Genomic DNA, 19,450 nt, shown 5'->3' with positions numbered 1-19,450 from the left:
CTTCAACTACTACCAGGCTTTTAGTAAGTATTTGGTTTATTAATAAATATTCCCTGATGGTCACTTAGTAATATACTCAAAACCTTCCAAAAATATTTGTATGCCAATCTTTTAAACTAAGTGCTGTACTGAGTTCAGAATCTATGCATTAGAAATACAGTTAATGAATAAAAACACAAACCACCCCCACGAATGTCAAGAGCCAATCAATGTGGACAGCACGGTGGCCGTCTCCACATATAGGTCTCACAAGTCTCCCGTCTCACAAGGAACCAGACTCGGAAAACAAACAGTGATTGTGCTGTATTTATTATTAGAACCAATAGTCCACAGTGAGTGACAGACTAACTGCTCTTTTGTTCACGTTGGACATTTTTATAAACCGGACGGTACACAGGATAACTTTACACTAAAGAGGTCACGTGTGGCCTCCGATTCCCAGCAGCGTAGATTTGGGAATTCATGGCATTGAGCTTTGCCACTGTGGGATTCTTCCCCTTTCTTTGGGATTTTCTGTACAGGAGGGGAGCACCAGTGCTGGGTGTGAAAACAGGGAAAGGAGCCTGAAATAACGAGACCTCAGAAGGCATCAGGCACTAGAAGCATCTGTGAACATTCAGTGCCGAAACTGGCATACTTAGGGGATCACCACGCCAAAACGTGCGAACTCAATGCCTGTCAGATCAGTTGGACTGAGGGAGGAGCCTACTATTTGAGTGGAGCCGGAGGAAACTGGCATCACCGAGGTGAAATGCAGCCACAATCAGAATAGTCCCAGGACTTCAAAGCTCCATCAAGATGATGTGTTTTCTTCTGTTCGTTTTGGCTTTCTTCTCTTTCTTTTCTCTTTATTCTTCATTCCCTCTTTTTCCAGTTCCATTAGGTCTTGCGTCCCCTCCCTGACCTGGTCTCTTGAAGCTTGCTTCTTTCTCCTTTCATCTTGCTACTTCTGTTAGTGGCTAATACGTCATAGCACAGTGACATCTAAAATGTTCCTTTATCACAATTACGAGTCGGTAACTGATAACTTAGTAAATTTGGTAAGTAGTAAAAAGGTGGAAACCTTGAAGCCAGAAGCTATCACCTCCCCAAGTCCATCCTCCACCCTAACAGGCTGGCTAGGCACAGAAACACGTATGTGCCTGTCAGATTCCACCCCGTCCTGTCTTCTCAGAAGACATAATGATATAATTATGGTGAAACTAACACCTGGAAAATGTTTCGTTCATACATATATGATGACCCTGGAACACTGGCTGAAGAATATCCAGTTACCAGTATTCAAGGAAAGCAGACAGGTCAGTCTAGACGAGTGCACTGACTCTGGAGGCCAACACAGCCTGCTTCTGTGGCAAACCATTTCTAGAATCCTGCGATGCTGCTGGAGTGCACGAGTCCCAGGGTTTCTCTCAATATGTAAAAGATCAAAACTACTGAAACACACTTTAGAAAACAAATTGTGTGAAAACACTTAAGAAAAGATGCTTATCAAATCTCCCTTACTTACTTGCATTGTGTTTTTCCTGAGTGGTATCTGCATCAGTGTTAGAGCTGACAGATTGACTGTCTGAATTTTTGCTGCTGTCACCTAACTTTTTAAGCCTATTTAAACGTTTATCTGTTTCTCTGAGTCCATATTTGCTATTGATAACAGGAGCAGGCGCAGGCAGTCCCACTCTGGATTTAAAAGCACCAGTTCCTCGTCTGAAAGAGAAAACAGCACACGTCAAACAAACAGCGTACTTACTAACCATAAGGTCGGCTGCCGAGGGCTCTGGGACGCATCAGATCTACAGATGTGATGAACTGATGCCTCAACCATCACTGGAAATTTACCAAGTCTAGGACTCTCAAAAGGAATTAAGTATGTATATAAAATCAACAAAAAACTCTAAACTTAAAATCACAAGACAAATTTTTATGACTATTGTCAATTATTAACTGCCCATGAGAAACCATTGAACCTTATAGAATTTCATGTGTAGATAACTAATTCTTCAATTTCAAAACTGGTTGGTGCAAAAGTTAGGTCTAAATTGTAGCTTAAATAACGCACCTGTTAATTATATTCTAGCTTTGTTCTGCACAATTTAACACTACATCACTGAATATTGAGAATTAGGAAATGAAAAAACGAAACCAGAGAATTTCCATAAATGAGGCATTACTTAGATAGAACTGAATGTTAGATACACATTCTACCTGAAATTCTGTCTAAGAAGGCTAGGCTGTATTAATGCAAGGCTCATTTTCTGAACTATAAAAACTATTAAATGATTCTTTAAAGTTAGTGAATTAAACATAAACAACCACAATTAAGCTATAAAAATCTTACTAAATAAGACACTAAAAACTTGCTTTTCCCACAGGATAAGAACAATTTCTAACCTGCTCTAACTATTTGTATTGACGTAATTTTTCTGAAGTGAGCGTACTTACTAAGAGAGTTCTTAGACTTCCTAAAGGATGTAGTTTTGCAAAGCTTTGCTTTATTCAGCGTATAAAGGAAAATTCCTACTCAGCTCTATTCAAAAGAGTAAGTAAATTATATGTTAAGAGGTTTTTAAAAAGCACTCCTATTGCATTTAAGAAGTGATTAAGTCTCTCTGGCTTGAACTGCCTTCACTGGTTGACCCTTCACTGGCCTTCGCTTATTAAGGAAAAGCCATGTAACAACAGCTTCTGACCTGTGACAAAATCCTAACTGCCCTCCTCTGAAAGCGACCTGGCCCCACTGAGATCCCCTGGAACTGATCTTGCAGGATTTCCTCCCCCAAGGAATCAGAGCGTTTCACTTTTTGCTAAAGGACAACAGTTTTCTTTTCTCTCCCCACCCTCTTCTTACCTTTTCATGCTAGGGAGCACAGACCCAAACCTAATGCCGAATCTATTTTTGTTAAGTAATATAAGTATTTTTGCTTTCTTCATCTTCACAGAATGGATATGGAATTCTCTTTTTATTAAGGTTTTTGTAAAAACAACAAAAAACTTATTGTGGGACTGCCTCAATTCCTTTTTTCAAAAGGTGCATTAGAAATTCTCACTGAGGCAGGCAACCAGTTACACTCCACCCCACCCCAAAATATATTCAGACAGTAAATCCATAAATCCCAAAGGCCATTTCATTTCCTATGGACAAAGAAAGTAATAAATTATTTTTAGATATTCCATGCCTTTTTACCATAACATGCAACATTTCTGGTTCATTTCTAGAAAGATGGGCCACATTTAAAGAAAGCTCTACTCTTCATCTGCTTCTCCACTACCCTCCCTTTTTCTTTTTAACTTAGGAAAGTAATACATGCTTATGCTTGTTGCAACAAGCCAAACAATCCTAGGATATAAATATACATAAAGCAGAAGTTGGTAGTATTCCTAACCCCTGGAGTCCAGAGGCCCGAGGTCCAGTGCTAACCACCTGCCAGCACACCAGCTTCACTCCTTTCCCACGGTCTACACACCTCCATACACTGTGGGAGCCCTCCAGGCAAACAAAACCAGCAGGGTAATGCCATACATTCACTAAACAACCATGCACAAATACACTGGTATTGAACATATGTTACAAAAGTTGTACTTTTTACATAAACATCCCATAATTTATTCAATAACGCCCCATCAGTGATAGTAAAACCTATGGGTGATTTTGTTTTTGTTTGCCACCATGAATACAGCTGCTATACTGCTCTTGACACCAAATCCTTACTAACTGGTGCTCATATTTCCATAGGGACCGACTGCCAGGTAAATGGATGCACTTATTTTTTGACACATATTGCCAGATTCCTTTCCCAAAAGATTACAGCAATTCACAGCCCTAGTAACACCTGCCTGTTTCTCTAAGTCCTCACCAGCAGTATACAGTGCACTCCTTAAATTTTGCCACCTGATAGTGAAAATGAATACCTAATTGTTTTAATTGCTTTGTTTGTAGCCATCATTTTCTGTGCAGCAGCTTTCTTACCTTTCTTTTCTAGTGGAATTTATTTTTCCTTACGAGCTTACGTTACTGGAGCTTTTTGTAATTACAATATTATTTGCTATATGTGTACTTTTTCCCTCTTCAGTTTATCATCTGTCTGTGACTTACTTTACAGCTTTTTGTAATTACAGTATTATTTGCTATATATGTAACTTCCCCCCCTTCAGTTTATTATCTGTCTTTGACTTACTTTCAGCCATTCAAGAATTTTTGTATTCACCATTTCTTGTCTTCTTTCAAAAGAATTTTACTTCCCCAAGGTTAGACATATAATCTAAATTTTTAAAAATAGTTTTGCATTATATTTTATTTATTTACTTATTTTTTAAATATATTTTATTTATTTTTTACAGAGAGGAAGGGAGAGAGATAGAGAGTTAGAAACATCGATGAGAGAGAAACATCGATCAGCTGCCTCCTGCACATCTCCTACCGGGGATGTGCCCGCAACCCAGGTACATGCCCTTGACCGGAATCGAACCTGGGACCTTTCAGTCTGCAGGCCGACGCTCTATCCACTGAGCCAAACCGGTTTCGGCATGCATTATATTTTAAAATTTACCTTTTTTTTAATTTACTCCTATATTCCCAGCATCCAGCTGGAATTGATTTTTACATAGTGTGAGATGGAGCTTAGCTTGGTTTTCCTCCAGACACACAATGAGTTACAGCTGACCCTTGAACAACTCGGGGATTGGAGCACCACCCTATCTTGCAGTTGAAAATCCACATATAACTCCTTCAGCCCTCCACATATGCAGATTCCCAATCACGGATTGGAAATACTGCACCAACATCATACTCATCTCTCTTTCAGGACTCTCTTCATGCCCTCTTACCTACTTGTCCATTTCTGGGCCAATATCCATCAAGTTTTGATCACAATTATTTCATAGTAACTTTTAATATCTGTTAAGATAAATTTCCCCTAACTATACTTCACAAAATTTTTCTTAGCTATCAAATATACTTTCATATAAACTTTACAATAATTTTGTCCTTCATTAGATTTTATTCTTCAAATTTTCTAGAGTGAAATTTGTAGTACTTATTAGAAACATACTACAATCACTATTGTGTCAGTATGGTTACAGCCCAGACACATGCATCCAATGCACCCAGGACACTCCACTTGTGACCTCAGCATCTTGTTAAAGATTCTGTCCACTCTCAACTCTTCACTGGGCCACCTCTTCTCACCCTCATGCCGGGCCCTGTGCCAGTCTTGTTTGCCTTGCATTTGTAGGCCGAATATAAACTAACTGCCAGTTAACAACTGAACGAGTTCCCCTGACTAGTGTCGTCCTCTCATCTAACTGGCGTTCCTGAGAATTTAAAGAATGTTCATAGCCACCCTTCCAGTCAAACGGCTCAAGGAGTCTCATTTAGCCATGTCGACTGTTCTGTATATGAGGCCTTCCCACTTCGGAAGGACTTGCATGTTTCTGTTGTTCACACTAAGCCTGGAAAGGAGGTGGGATTACCACTATCTGACCAGTGAGAAACGGAGGCCCAGTAAAGAGAGCTAATCCACCTAAGGAACGTGACAATGCATGCAGTTCTGAACAGTAAAAGAGCTGTTTCAGGGCTGGTTTGGAACCCTGAGTGTGTGGTTACATTTTCAGGACAACCTCCAAAACCTTACTGGCATGTCATTTGCTTCATTTGATCATTCACTCAGCAAATACTTTTCAAGTACTTATTATGTGCCAGTATTCTGGATGCTGGGAATATAGGAGTAAATAAAAAAGGTAAAAACTTCCTTCTTGGAGCATCTTTTCTAATGGGAAAATAACCTATATTTAAGTGTTAACTGTGTACAGTTCTACATACCTTATGTGAAATAACTAATTTAATCCTCACAGCAACCCTATGAAATAACTTCTGGTATTATTCCCATTTTACAGATGGGTAATTAAGGTACAAGAGCACCTAAGTTGCCCAAGAAATCATAGCTAATGAATTGCAGAGTCACAGGATTCCAACTCAGGCAGTCTGACACAGATCTCAGGCACTTACTTAACTGCTACGCTATGTCATATCTATGAAATGATTTTAAAGCATTATTCAACTATAATTAAACTACTTCATGGATTAAAGGGTCTTTCTGTAGACTGGTCTAAGATTCAACCAATGCTTACACCGTTTTTTTATATAGAAAGATACATTTTTACTCCCACCCCCAACACAGGGGAAATGTCTGGCTACCAAAGAAGAAAATTAGGCCTCTAGTGTGGCTGCAGGCTGGGTGTTCTCAGTGGGAGAAGTAGCACCACCAAATTATCTTTGCTCATATTTGCAAACACAACATGATGTGGAAACTGTGAGGGCTCTGAAGCAAGGCTAGTCTGGATTCAGTACTTAAGTTCTGCATTTGCAACAGGGCCACACTACTACTTCTCTCTCACAGGATGGCTGTGAGGACTGAATGAGTCAAGATCAGTAGTGTCCAGGGCAGTGCAAGGTACGTGAAATGGGCTCAACAAACATAACGAAGCCTTCCTGCAGCACCACCCAGGTAAGTTTGGGGAGCTGCCCCTGTGAGCTCCTGCATGCAGAAGCCACTCCAATGAGTGTTGTGAACATCACTGCTGCCAGGGGAGATCTGGGGCATCCACAAGGTCTCCCAAACCTTGATGGACCATACAAAGTGACAGAACTTAGGATTATGAAAGTATGTGCATAAAAAAAATCCAGAGGACACAGCTTGATAATACACAAAACTATGTCAGGGTTTTTACATGACTGTCAGCGGCTGAACTTCACTTGCCATTATCAGGGCAACCCCACCCTGGCTGTGGCTGTGGCTGTGGCTGTGGCTGTGGGTGTGTGTGTGTGTGTGTGTGTGTGTAAGGTGTTTCCCATTCTCTACTTAAGCACATTTGAACTCTGATCCATTCATAAGAATAGCTGGTAATAATATTTTTAAGGGTTAGGTGCCAATGCCCTTGAAAGTTAAGGACGCTTTGATTTTGTTTATGCATGCTACTGGCTGCAATGCTCTAGAATGTAAAAGACTATTCCTGCATTTAAATAATGAGGAGATAATGTGATTTCATGCCCATGATTATAAGGTGGTTAAAAGAATGGGAAAGCTGAACATCTTACTTAATACTTTACCTTTCACATGTGTAACACTCGCAGAACTCATTATTTTCTCCAAAAAACCCATCTCCATAATAACAAGAAATTTCTTCTCCAGGTTCAATATCTCTCAGAGCCTTCACACATGCTGTATCTCGACCAGTTGACACAAACTGAAATAAAATGAACTTATTAAGAAACTCGTACCTAAAGCAAAAACTAAATACTTGAGATAAAAAGTTTTTATGCTTACCTTACAGTTAGGTCTGCAATCTGAAAAATGTCCAAAAATAAAGTCAATTAACTGTTGATAAGATCTGAAACACGAACAATTACAGAAATCTGAAATAAGCTTTCCATGTAATTTTACAACCTTTGATAGAAATGTATGTCTTCAGTTAAACTACAGGAATATTTACTTTAATAACTTGGGGCGGGGGGGAAGGGGAAATCATATTCTTAACCCTACTTTAAAGGAAGATAAGGTCTTACTCAGATTGCTATGCCATTCTAATTTTGAGCAGTACCACCCAACATTAGTGCCGATACCTGAGAAATTGCGCTTACCATGATTTATAAATGCGGCAGGGCCAAGCCAGAGCTGAGCACAGTTTTTCCTTGTGGAATACATGACACTGAAGTCGTTCTCTCCGTGTCTAAGTAGCATGTTCTCCTCAATTTCTGAAAGTTCGGCAATACAACCCACCAGTAATTCTATTTTGTCATTTCGTTTCCTATTTAAAATATGTGATGTTAAAAATTACTAGTAATTATAAATAAGGTGGCTTCTTTTATTAAAACAAGCCTGTCCAATAAATATCCAAGTATTGAGAAGACCCAGCTCTGCATATTTTAGCTGACTCGCTTGGATCCCCACCAGGAAGCCCCAGAACCTTTGCCATGGTTACTTGTGCAGCTGCTCTATTCCTACCAGAGGCTCTCCAGGACAGAACTGTGTACCTATCCATGTTTCTGAACACCCTGCAGCACCTAGCATAGTGCTTTGCAAGTAGAAAGGACTCAAATCCCTGCTGCACGGAATTCAACTTGCTGACATTGGGTGAAGGAGACATAGATGAGTGTGGAAATGAGGTATGAGGACCCAGAATTGGGATGCTATCCTCTAGAGCAGCGCCATCCCACAGACAGCAATGCAAGCCAAGCACAGAATCTTCAATTTTCTAACAGCCACTTTAAGAAAGTAGAAACCTGTGAAATTATTTTTAGCAATGTATTTTAATCCAATATACCCCAAATACTATTTCAGCAGGTCATCAGTTTAAGAAATAGTAATGAAAATTTTAATTTAATATGAAATCTGGCATGTGTATCACATTTACAGCACTTCTCAATTCCGACTTGCCACATTTCAAGAGCTCAAGAGCCACATGTGGTTGGTGGCTACTGTACTGACAGCACAGCTCTAGGACCAAGATCTCAAACCTCCACACCCATTGACACCACAGGGAGCCACGGGAGCTGGCAAGCAGGCATATCATCCCCAAGATAAACAAGATGTGCGCGCGCGTGCGCGCACACACACACACACACACATACTGTTTAGTTTCCTTTACACACACACACCCATCGAGCCTGAGAGTAATGCTCTCTGCCCTCCAATTTCAGGCACTTGACCCTAAATTTCTACTATAAAATATATTAGGGTGGTATATGAAAGGGACTACATGTTTCTTTGGGGAGAAAGCATCAGAGGAAAGAAGATATAATCACACACTCTCCCTTTTCCATATGGCTGTTGCCGCTCTGATGGAGCTCAATGTTACTACTTGTATTTCAGCGGTACATATATTTAAAGCAGGCAAGGTGCTAAGAAGTTCCACCTGTCGACTTCCTAGGATCATGAAGGCGTCATTCCCAACTTTTCTTCTAAGCCGGTAAAGGACCGACTCCGGAAGCCGGTCTGTCCGACCTGGGCCACCCTAACTTTCAGTAGCCCCGCATTGAGCAAGGAACCCAGATTTAACCGAAAGAGAACAAAACACCCTTCAGCTCAAACACAGAATCTGGTCAACTCAGACTCCTAATTCTAAACAACCAAGATGGGAATAAGGAGCCATCAATAGGCCCTGATGGCTGGGCCAAGGCACTGGCCCTGCACTGGCTCCTCTAGGTGAGCTCTGGTTTCACCCCTTCCACGACTTCCTTAGCACTTGAAGAGTAATTTCAGAGAGAACTTTAAATAAAATTACTTCATGGGTTTATACTAATACAATAGTTACCACTCTTTTGTTGCAACTATTTTGGCTCCATTTTGTTCTGATGAGTATCTATTACAAGGCAGTATTTCAAATCCACTATCAGTCGCAAACATTCTCAAGTAAATGAACACCTGAAAAAGAAAAAATTTGACATTAACATTATAGTAAATTGTTTGTCCTGCGAGACTTTCATAGAATTATAAAAGCAAACCACTAACAATATAAAAATGTTGCACTTTTAAAATACTTTGTTGATATTTTAACATTTCACATATTTGAGTACCTAATGGCTTGGCCATGTTATTCTAAAAGCTCACCACAAATTTCACTTCTAGATGACAAAGTTTTCTCTTTGGATATCAAAGAGGATCCTATATGTTATTAGATCTTCATATGAATAGTTTCACAAAAAATTGATTTCAAGTTTTCACCAAAATTTAGGCTTTAGTTTCCTTTACTCTTATCTAAACATATAAACAGTATTCATCTTATTAATAAACCTACATGTTCCTTGAATAATTTCTCCTGCATTTTGTTCTTGTTGAGAAAATAGTGTCGCGCCCATTCGCCTGAAGTCAAACATTTGAAGGCTTTCTCCAAGTGCTCATCTTTCTTAAAACGTTCAATTACTTCCTTCAGCTCTTCTTGCCTTCCTTTAATAGGCCGAAATCTGAACAAAATCAAAACGATAACTATAATTATCTGCCATCACTCTTGGGCCACTGTTAAGAGATACTGAGAAAGAGATAGTAACCTAAAAACTGCGAGACAGAACAAAAGAGAACAATCAATAATCTTTATAATTACTACTCAGGTAATATTAACCACCATGAAACATAACTTCTCTGTCTTCAAAATGCATTTTAATATTGTTATTTCACTGTTATCTCATTAACTGAGAAGTGACCAGATGACTCAAGTTAATGCTCTCTGATTCAGGCTTATTCCAGTCTGAAGGTACAAAATGAAAGACCTACAATAGAGCTCATCTAATTGTGGGTTAGAATGACAATTTTTAAAAACATGCAGAGTCAAGCCAGAAGAAGTGCCAGGCAATGAGCTTCAGAAGAATGACGAAGCAAACAAAATCATGCCGCTAACAAAACATTCTTCACGTTCAATTAGAAAAACCCCAAACCAAGTACCCCAGTGAGTCCTGAAATACACCTTGATGTTCCAACACCATGTCAATTAATCTTTGACAACTGCATTCAGAGAGCAAAAAGAGGGCAAAAGTACAACTGCTGTATGGTGATGTAAGGAAAAACAGTTGGCGTAGCATTATGAAAGGCTTCTATTATAAAATTAGCTGTAATGACTTCAGTATATTACATTTCTAGTCATAAAATAACACATGATACAATCATAGTCCAATTAAAATTAAGTATACAAGTCCCTCATTCTAAAGTTGTGTTCTCAATAAAACATGTACTACAATTAAAGATACTTGGATCTTAATTTTAAAATGTCACCCTGGCAGGTGTGGCTCTGTTGGTTGAATGTCATTCAGTATTCTGAAAGGTTGCTGGTTCAATTCCCAGTTGGGGCACATGCCCAGGTTGTGGGTTCAACCCCCCCTCCCCCCACCATTGGGGTGTGTGCAGAAAGCAACTGATCGGTAGTTCTCACATCAATGTTTCTCTCTCTCTCTCTCTCTCTCCCGCTTTCTCTCTCTCTAAAAATCAATATTTAAATGTTTTTAAAATGTCTTTTCATGTCAATTTCATTTGGCTTATTTTCCCAAATAAAGTTAAAAAAAAATCCAACCAAAAAAAGGAATTACAGACTGCTATTCAAATAGAATACATTAAGAAAAAAAAATATTAATGGCCAAGGAGTAAAAGAATTTGAACTATGCCCCTTAACTATAACAATTAAAACTGTGCACCTCATAAACCTGAAAATGCTAAAACTGAGACAAGATCTAGGAAAGGAAGCACTCACACAGGATTCTTTCTAGATGAGCCATCATAAATGTAGTCACAACATTTCAGTAAAATTTTAAGCCACAATATTTCACCAAGGCTTATTTATTAAATGCTGTGTACACAGAGGTGTTATGGGGAAATACAGAAGTGACAGACAGGCCACTGCTCTTACATGGAAAATTTATCCAGGACTAAAAGACATACACATGCATCAACAGCTAAGCAAAGCGGTGATAGGCAAATGCAGGTTACTACGGCACAACTACATGACGGCACTTTCAAGTACGGAAATCATAACTAAAGTGAAGATATGTATGGGCAATGAGGAGAGTGTGGATTCAGCTTTCCAGAATAGGCAGGAAGGAATCAAAGGAGGGCAGGCAAAGTGGGAGGGAATTTAAGCAGAGCATCTTAAGGCTACATTCAAAGAGATGAACAAGGACTGAGGGAATCAGCTGGGCAACAACAGTAAAGGAAAGAACAGGAAGGGAGAAGGCATGAGGTGAGAACAGGCATAACACTACAGCTGACAGGACTTCCGGTACATTAATGCATGCTGGCCCCTCCAGGAACTTACTAGCTTCAGACTCTACCTTCGGTAAGCTCTCACAACTACTAAGCAGAACCATCTGAGAGAGTTCAAATAGATCCCAGAGACGTCATATAAAGAAATGGACGTCAAATTTTATTTTCCCCGTTCTATTAGCATACCCACTCTGACAGATAGATGAGTGGAAGTCCTTTAAACAATTCAGAATGTGTTTAACTAGGATTGTCAAAATAATCTAAAGATTTGCAGAATTGTGAAAGTCTGCAAACTTCCATCCAGTTATAATATTAAATGACTTGTAGACATCACAAGTGATTTTTGTCCAGATCAGGTTTCTTAAACCATTCTTGCTGCAAACCTACACTAGGGGTGTTTGCACATGAAGGACAGATAAGGTAACCAAGCAGCTGTTAGCTAAGGCATGCTGCTTCACACAATACAAAATATGAAATGTCAGGAAATGGATAACCCATGATTTATGCAGAGAACAGAAAAGCCAATACTAGTACTTCACTCTGAGCAAATACAATGTATACTCCATGACGTTAATGCTACAAATAACAGAAAGAACCCAGCAATATTGGTTATGTCCAACATGGAATTGACCAGGGGTGACACCCTATTTAAAATAATTGCATGGCTCAACACATTAGCAAGCAAATCAGAGTCAGGACTAAATTCACCTAAGGCTTTCAGGACACAACAGAAAAGTAAGTGGCAGCCCTGGAACGGACACTGGCTATTCCTATGGGCTTGCTAAGTGCACTCCACTTCCTGAAACCTGTAGCTTCCTACATAAAAATGCCCTTCAGCTATCATAATTTTGTTTACTTTTTGTTCATCATGCCAATTTATATGCTAAAACCAACACAAAATAATCTATTCTTGATCTAGCTATATTCTGCTTTCCACGTTTCCTGTGCTGACTTTTGTTTCTGCTTTCCTGAATCAGACACAAGCAAAATTGTTACTTGCCAACAGCAAGAACCTCCATTTCACTTAAAATATAATTTACCATCAAACTTTCTGTCACAGTTGGCTGACACAGACGTGAAATGATAGTGAGGCAAAGGAACAAAAGGGTTCTGGGTGCAGACAGGAAGGGGAAGAGACAGCTGTTTTCAATAATCCTACAAATAGACATTAAAATCACCAGGCTGACAGTTCCAAGTCAAATCCCAGTATAACAAATACTGAAGGAGAAATAAAAATTACTTAATAGCCTAAGATTGTTACAACTATTAGGACCAGGCAATCAGCAATGAAGACCTTACAAAACATTAAAATAATTTTCTATTATTCAGTAAAAAGATACCCTTTGCCCTCTCCTTCATCACAATCGCTATAAATCTCACATACACATTGCACAAAGCTCTCCTTACACCATGGTTCTTAAAGCTAGAAGAAAATTTAGACTATCTAAAACAGCCTTCTTATTCCAGAAGTGAGAAAATAAGGCCCATGAGGGCTAATTAAGGGAAGCCATCCTCAGCCTGCTCTTATGGGGACACAGAGGGCCCTCCCATGTTGTTTCACATACAATAGGATTTGACTTGTGTCTGCCATGGAACACCAGCCCAGAGCCCAGCCAGCAACAGAGCTGGCTGGTATTCTAGCAATACAGTGAAAGGTACTATACACTTTTAAATTTGGTATTTGGGGGTGAAGTGGGGTGGCAGGGGAGGCAAGAGAAACAGGTATCTGGATTTCCAAATCAATATGCCCCTCCTCCCTCTCTAACACACAATTTACTACTTTAAATAAGCCAAACATTTCTTTTTCTCTTCCCACACCTCTGATGAATGGCTGCTATAAGAAAAAAAGTCATTTACAATCATTATTAATAAAAGGGGCAGAAAAAAAACATGAATTCACACTCCCACACACCTGTTCCCCAGGCTTTCCAGAGACTGACTTCCCAGGTTTTCTTGCTATTTGGTTTTTCTGTATCCAAACCCAAGAGAGCACTGTGGCAATGAAGAAAGGCTGTAGATTTGTGTTAGCTGTACTACTGTCCCTTCCACAGCATGTACAACCAAGAGCTGACTGGAGGAGGGGGAAGAAGAGGAGGACAGAAAAAAGGGGCGCAAGGGAAGGAGAGAGGAAAAGAGAGAAAAATGCTCAAATATTTAAGATATAAAATAAGAAACCACGAGGCAACAGTGTGAACACATTTCCCCTTTGAAGAAAGTTTAACTGCAAACTGACAGCGCGCAGGTGCCGAGGAGGAGGCAGGCCGGAGCCACAGCTCTTCGTTCCTTCTTCACCTGAAAATAAATAACAACCAGAAACATACCTGGCTGAGTTTTGCACTCAGTGCTCAGCTAATCCCAGGGAGTGACTCCTGATCTTTTGATGAAAGATTTCTCTTAAAATTACCCTGTTACGGAGTACAAGTGATTTTTTTTAAATACAACTATGACTAAGACCAAACTATTTTAAAAGGTTTGCAACATGTTCTAAAACTCATGTTTATGCTAACACCTCCATTATTTAACATCAAAGAACATCATAAAGGCTGTGACAGGTGAGCGGGCATCTTATTATTGTTTGTAATGCACTCTACCTACCTCACAGGGTTGTTGTGAGGAAAACTGTCAGATTTTGAAAAATGCCTTGAGCTCCTCGAAGGAAAGGCGCTATATAAATGCAAAAACAAACAACAACAATAAAAAACTATTTGTACAACCTGTACTTGTAATCTCTAAGCAGATTCACAATATTAGCTGTTGCAAAAATCCTTAAGATACTGGTATTCCAGTCTCAGCATGATAAAAGCCAGATTCTAAAATTCTTTCTTCCCATAGAACATCGTTTTACATTATACCGAGTTAGAAGATCTAAGAATTTCTTTATGCTTTCTAGTCAAGCACTTAATTTCAAAGTGACACTTAACGTGATTTATAAATTCATATTCAACAGTGGATATAAATAATCAAATTCATAAAGTAAAATAAAATTAGATAATTACAGTAGTAGAAGGATGAGTAAGGACTATACAGACTGCAGTTTGGATAAGAAAAATTCCAAAGAAAAAGTGGCCCGTGCATTTCTTTGTAACATTACTTCCTGCTCAGCTCACTTCCAAGCCGCCACTCCCCAGGACACTGTCCGATCTCTGGGTTCTACAGTCCCCACAAGGGGCATGACTGGAAGCATCTGTACCGGCTTTACTATATCTGACTCCCCACTTTGATCTTTTGAAAATCAGAGGTATTACTAACAACTCTATTTTCCAGCTAAAAGGAAGAATTTAATTTTCATAATTGATAAGTCAACTAAATCTAAATATTTTCCAATAAATTGAAATTACTATTTTGTTTATACTATTTCTAGGAATTCATGCTGTAACTCTGACTTGCTTATTAATAAATAAAGGGGTATATTAAGATGAAAGCATGATAGTTAGTTTGGGAAATTTTCAAATCATTAAACATCTACTGTTTCTGAACACAGTACATTGAAAGAAGTTGAGAGGAGGAAAAGGAACACAAAAGAGGAAATGAAAACTGACAATCAATTACAAATGTATAAACATGAAACAAAGAGACCATTCTATAAGTAACAGACAGCGAGTATTAAAATCCAAGCTCCAAACTTCTCTCTTCCAGTCACTTTGTTTGAACCCCAAAGAGAGAAAAGCCCACAAATTAGTAATTTAAAATATATTTGTGGTTTATTCAAATAAAGAACTATAGATTTTCCTTATTTTCTATAAAATGATATCTTTGAACATGATGTGAGTCAACATGCTGGTAAATCCTTGATCAAAAGATAAGCCAGAGCAGATAGTTTCATATTCAAGCCCACCAAGATTTAAAGCTTCATTAATAAATTTTCTGTATATTCCTGTTAAAGTACCTTTGCATCAACTGCTCGAGCACAGGGGCTAAGGGTCCCCCCTGCTGCCAAACCAACCCGGTCTGCCCAGGGGGAGTGGGACTGTCTACACCATCAATGGCTACTTTAGAAACTGTATGAGAAGAATTAAGTGTTGCACTGAAAATATATGTTTTCTTCTGCATGTTTAACTTGGTTTAAACAGTTTTTATTTTAGATCCTTCAATTTCTATTCATAAAAAATTTTACATACTGGATACTTTTTAAATTTAGGGGCACTTGGATAAGGTTTTGAGTTTAATATTTGCATAGCAATCTTGAACTTCACATTTTAGGACACGGTTTTTAAGTGAGTCCTAGGAAACTACTGGTAAGGAGCTTTTTATCCACTGACATCATAAGAAGGCGCAGCAGGCCAGGTGCTTTAGGACCTGCTACTGCAAGAGTAGAAATGGAGGCTCTCAGGCCCCACCCACAGCTATTAAGTCAGCAGCTGCATCTTTTTTTTTATTGTTAAAAGTTTTCCCCAATTGACCCCCCCTCAGCCATTCCCACCCCAGGCAAGTCCCCACCACCCCAGTGTCTGTGTCCATTGGTTAAGCAGCTGCATCTTTTTTTTTTTTTTTAAATATATTTTATTGATTTTTTACAGAGAGGAAGGGAGAGAGATAGAGAGCCAGAAACATCGACGAGAGAGAAACATCGACCAGCTGCCTCCTGCACGTCTCCCACTGGGGATGTGCCCGCAACCCAGGTACATGCCCTTGGCCGGAATCGAACCTGGGACCTCTCAGTCCGCAGGCCAACGCTCTATCCACTGAGCCAAACCGGTTTCGGCATGCAGCTGCATCTTAATAAGATTCCCCAAGTAACTCTCATAAACTAATTACCAAGGAGGATTTTATAGAAAACTAGAGGCCCAGTGCCTGAAATCTGTGCACTCAAGGGGCGAGGGTCCCTCAGCCTGGCCTGCACCGCCCTCTTGCAGTCCGGGAGCCCTTGAGGGATGTCTGAATGATGGCTTAGGGAGCTGGCCTAAGCTGGCAGTCAGACATCCTTAGTGCTGCCATGGAGGTAGGAGAGGCTCCCGCCACCTGCTGTGCTCACCAGCCATAAGCTCAGCTCAGAGCTTCTGGCTGAGCAGCACTCCCTCTGTGGGAGCACACTACCACCAAGGGGCAGCTCCTGCATTGAGGTCTGCCCCCTGGTGGTCAGTGCGCATCATAGCGACTGGTTGTTCAGCTGTTCAGTCAATTTGCATATTAGCCTTTTATTATATAGGATAGGATAGGATAGGAGTTATTTCCTATAGCAGAAGCCAGTAACAGGTAATCCTTTACCCTCTGGAACAGTCAAAGCATGGGGATTCTGAACACACAGATTTTTTTTCCTAAGCCACTAAAAATGTTTTATAATTTTGATGTAACGCTTTCTAAAATGGTTTATATGCTTCCATATTTCAGTATATAAGGCTTAATGAAGATAATCCCTTTCTTAGTGACTCCAGGTCATAATTATGGGCCTTTGCAGTAAAATTCTGAATGTTACTAGACCAGTGATGGCGAACCTATGATACGCGTGTCAGAGGTGACACGCGAACTCATTTTTTTGGTTGATTTTTTTTTTGTTAAATAGCATTTACATAAACAAAATAAATATCAAAAATATAAGTCTTTGTTTTACTATGGTTGCAAATATCAAAAAATTTCTCTATGTGACATGGCACCAGAGTTAAGTTAGGGTTTTTCAAAATGCTGACACGCTGAGCTCAAAAGGTTTGCCATCACTGTACTAGACTGTTATGAGAATCAGTGATTCACATTTCTTAAATCAGAAAAAAAAAGGCTAAAGGGTGGCTTAAATACTATCAGGATCCTCTGCAAGCATGGCCAGCAGGCCAAGAGTGTGACATGCTTGCTCTAGAGCAGTGGTTCTCAACCTTCCTAACGCCGCAACCCTTTAATACAGTTCCTCATGTTGCGGTGACCCCCTATTTCATTGTTACAAATTGAACATACTTAAAGCATAGTGATTAATCACAAAAACAATATGTAATTATATATGTGTTTTCCGATGGTCTTAGGCGACCCCTGTGAAAGGGTCGTTCGACTCCCAAAGGAGTCGCGACCTACAGGTTGAGAACCGTTGCTCTAGAGAATGGGTGCTGGTCTCCTATGTTCACTGGAAAAAAAAGAGAAATGGACTTAAAATAATGCTAACTAGATTTTACTTGGACACTATGGCATCTTGAGTCTGCTGGAAGGACCAAGAAGAGGACTTTCCAGAGGACAGCCATCTGTCTGCCTATTTAGAAAATTTAAATATTTGCCCCTCTGAAGGCAGAAAAACTAAAGAACCTCTCAAGTCCATCCCAGCTTTTCACTTCATTTTACTAAGTAAAGATATATGATGACAGAAAATTGCATGAAAATACCAAAGGCACATTTTCACTAGAATTACTTCTTTCTGGGTTTAGAATGTAATTAATAAATGCATCATACAGTATTTTGTTTTCATTCTAGCAAGGGAGAGTTAAAAGGGAAAAAGATGAACACAGATTTTCCTCCAATCACCTTTACTCACCAATTCCTACTTCGCCCTAGCTAATTATCCATGACTATCCACTGGTGATCAAGTCCTTCCAGGGTTGGTCACTGACACTGGAGCTACTGAACACCAGTACAGGGTGACTGAGGTAAGAGTGAGAGGTGGCCCAGAACTTGCTCTACATTGTAAATCCCTATACTTTTCCATCAGACTTGAAAACCCTTTGCCATGGAAGTTAAAGAGAGAGAAAACTTGTAAAGCTCTGACTTAGTGTATGGCAGAAGTCAATTACAAAATTATCTAAGAGCCTTTTTGTGGGAGAGAAGGTATTTAAGAGAAGTAAAATATAGAAATTTAAAGGATGACAGATTTCAAGAGTGATGCAGTAGTAATATTTTATGTAGATGACATTTAATACTCAATAAAGCACTTGCACATCTATTATCTGCATACTGAATGTAAGCACGTCTTTAAAAATATTCATGCTTACTAAGTTGAATCTTACTTAGCTGAATGCTTTGCTGCATCTCAAAGATCAAACACAGTGGCAATTATTTAAAAAAAGAAAAGTCTGTAATAAAATTATGAAGAAAAAAAAGGCCGTAATCTACTTTTAGTGGAAAATATACATTTTCAAGGTTGTACAGGATGCCTGTCAGATTTCTTTTCACTAATTAGCATCAACATTTAAAACAGAATAAAGATGCTCCCCCAGCTTTATATTTTAGTAATATCCTGAGATAAAATAAGAACACAGAATTAAAACTGACAAGATTCTCAGAAGCTTTTGTTGTTTTTCATGGCTCACATATAGAAAATCTTTCTGTAACAAAGTATTTTCCTTTACTGTCGTTCAAATTTTTGACGGAAAGTAAAAATCTATTTTCTTTCTTTCCATCTATTTTCTTAAATTCAACATCATCTGTGTCATTCAGGATAAAGACTTAAAATTACCTAGTATTCATTTTGTGTGTCTGAAAACCTAAATAGGGATCAAGAACCAAACTGGTTGCTAGGTCATCATTTTCACAGAGTTCCTTAGCGGACATTCCAGAAGATGGTACATATCGACTCTGTCCTTCGAATCCTGAGTTACCATTACCTGCAAAAAGAAAAAGAAAAGTAACTCAAATTGAAAATGACTAAAGTCTACCTTAAAAACCTTTGCCCATTCAAGCTAGTAATCAAAAACTAAAATTATTTCAATCAACTTTAATAATGGAGATTGGAGTACTATTTGCATAAACGTAAAGGCAAATGCAATAAACTAAACCCAATTATTGAAAGTATTTCGATTACA

At 39.1% G+C, this 19,450-nt stretch overlaps 1 protein-coding gene across 5 annotated transcripts in view; it reads right to left on the bottom strand.

The window, feature by feature from the left end:
• Window positions 1–19,450, bottom strand: part of KMT5B (lysine (K)-specific methyltransferase 5B) — a 32,136-nt gene that overhangs the window by 9,341 nt on the left and 3,345 nt on the right. The window contains exons 1-9 of one of the 5 annotated variants that reach the window (XM_015569016.1): window positions 14,334–14,402; window positions 14,060–14,143; window positions 13,651–13,749; window positions 9,790–9,955; window positions 9,307–9,416; window positions 7,634–7,800; window positions 7,320–7,339; window positions 7,103–7,239; window positions 1,508–1,704 (exon numbers count right to left, since the gene is read on the bottom strand). In XM_015569016.1, the coding sequence (XP_015424502.1) occupies window positions 1,508–1,704; window positions 7,103–7,239; window positions 7,320–7,339; window positions 7,634–7,800; window positions 9,307–9,416; window positions 9,790–9,816 (658 nt within the window). In that variant the 5' untranslated portion in view covers window positions 9,817–9,955; window positions 13,651–13,749; window positions 14,060–14,143; window positions 14,334–14,402. Of the gene's footprint in view, window positions 1–1,507; window positions 1,705–7,102; window positions 7,240–7,319; window positions 7,340–7,633; window positions 7,801–9,306; window positions 9,417–9,789; window positions 9,956–13,650; window positions 13,838–14,059; window positions 14,144–14,333; window positions 14,403–19,104; window positions 19,253–19,450 lie in introns of those variants that run through there. The other 4 variants (XM_006771492.2, XM_015569015.1, XM_006771493.2 and 1 more) reach the window with 4 other exon arrangements.

This window comes from Myotis davidii, unplaced genomic scaffold (genome assembly GCF_000327345.1).
Source record: "Myotis davidii unplaced genomic scaffold, ASM32734v1 scaffold425, whole genome shotgun sequence".
Lineage (NCBI taxonomy): Eukaryota > Metazoa > Chordata > Mammalia > Chiroptera > Vespertilionidae > Myotis > Myotis davidii.
The sequence above is the reverse complement of the archived record's forward strand: the minus strand, read 5'-3'. Positions and strand labels throughout refer to the sequence as shown.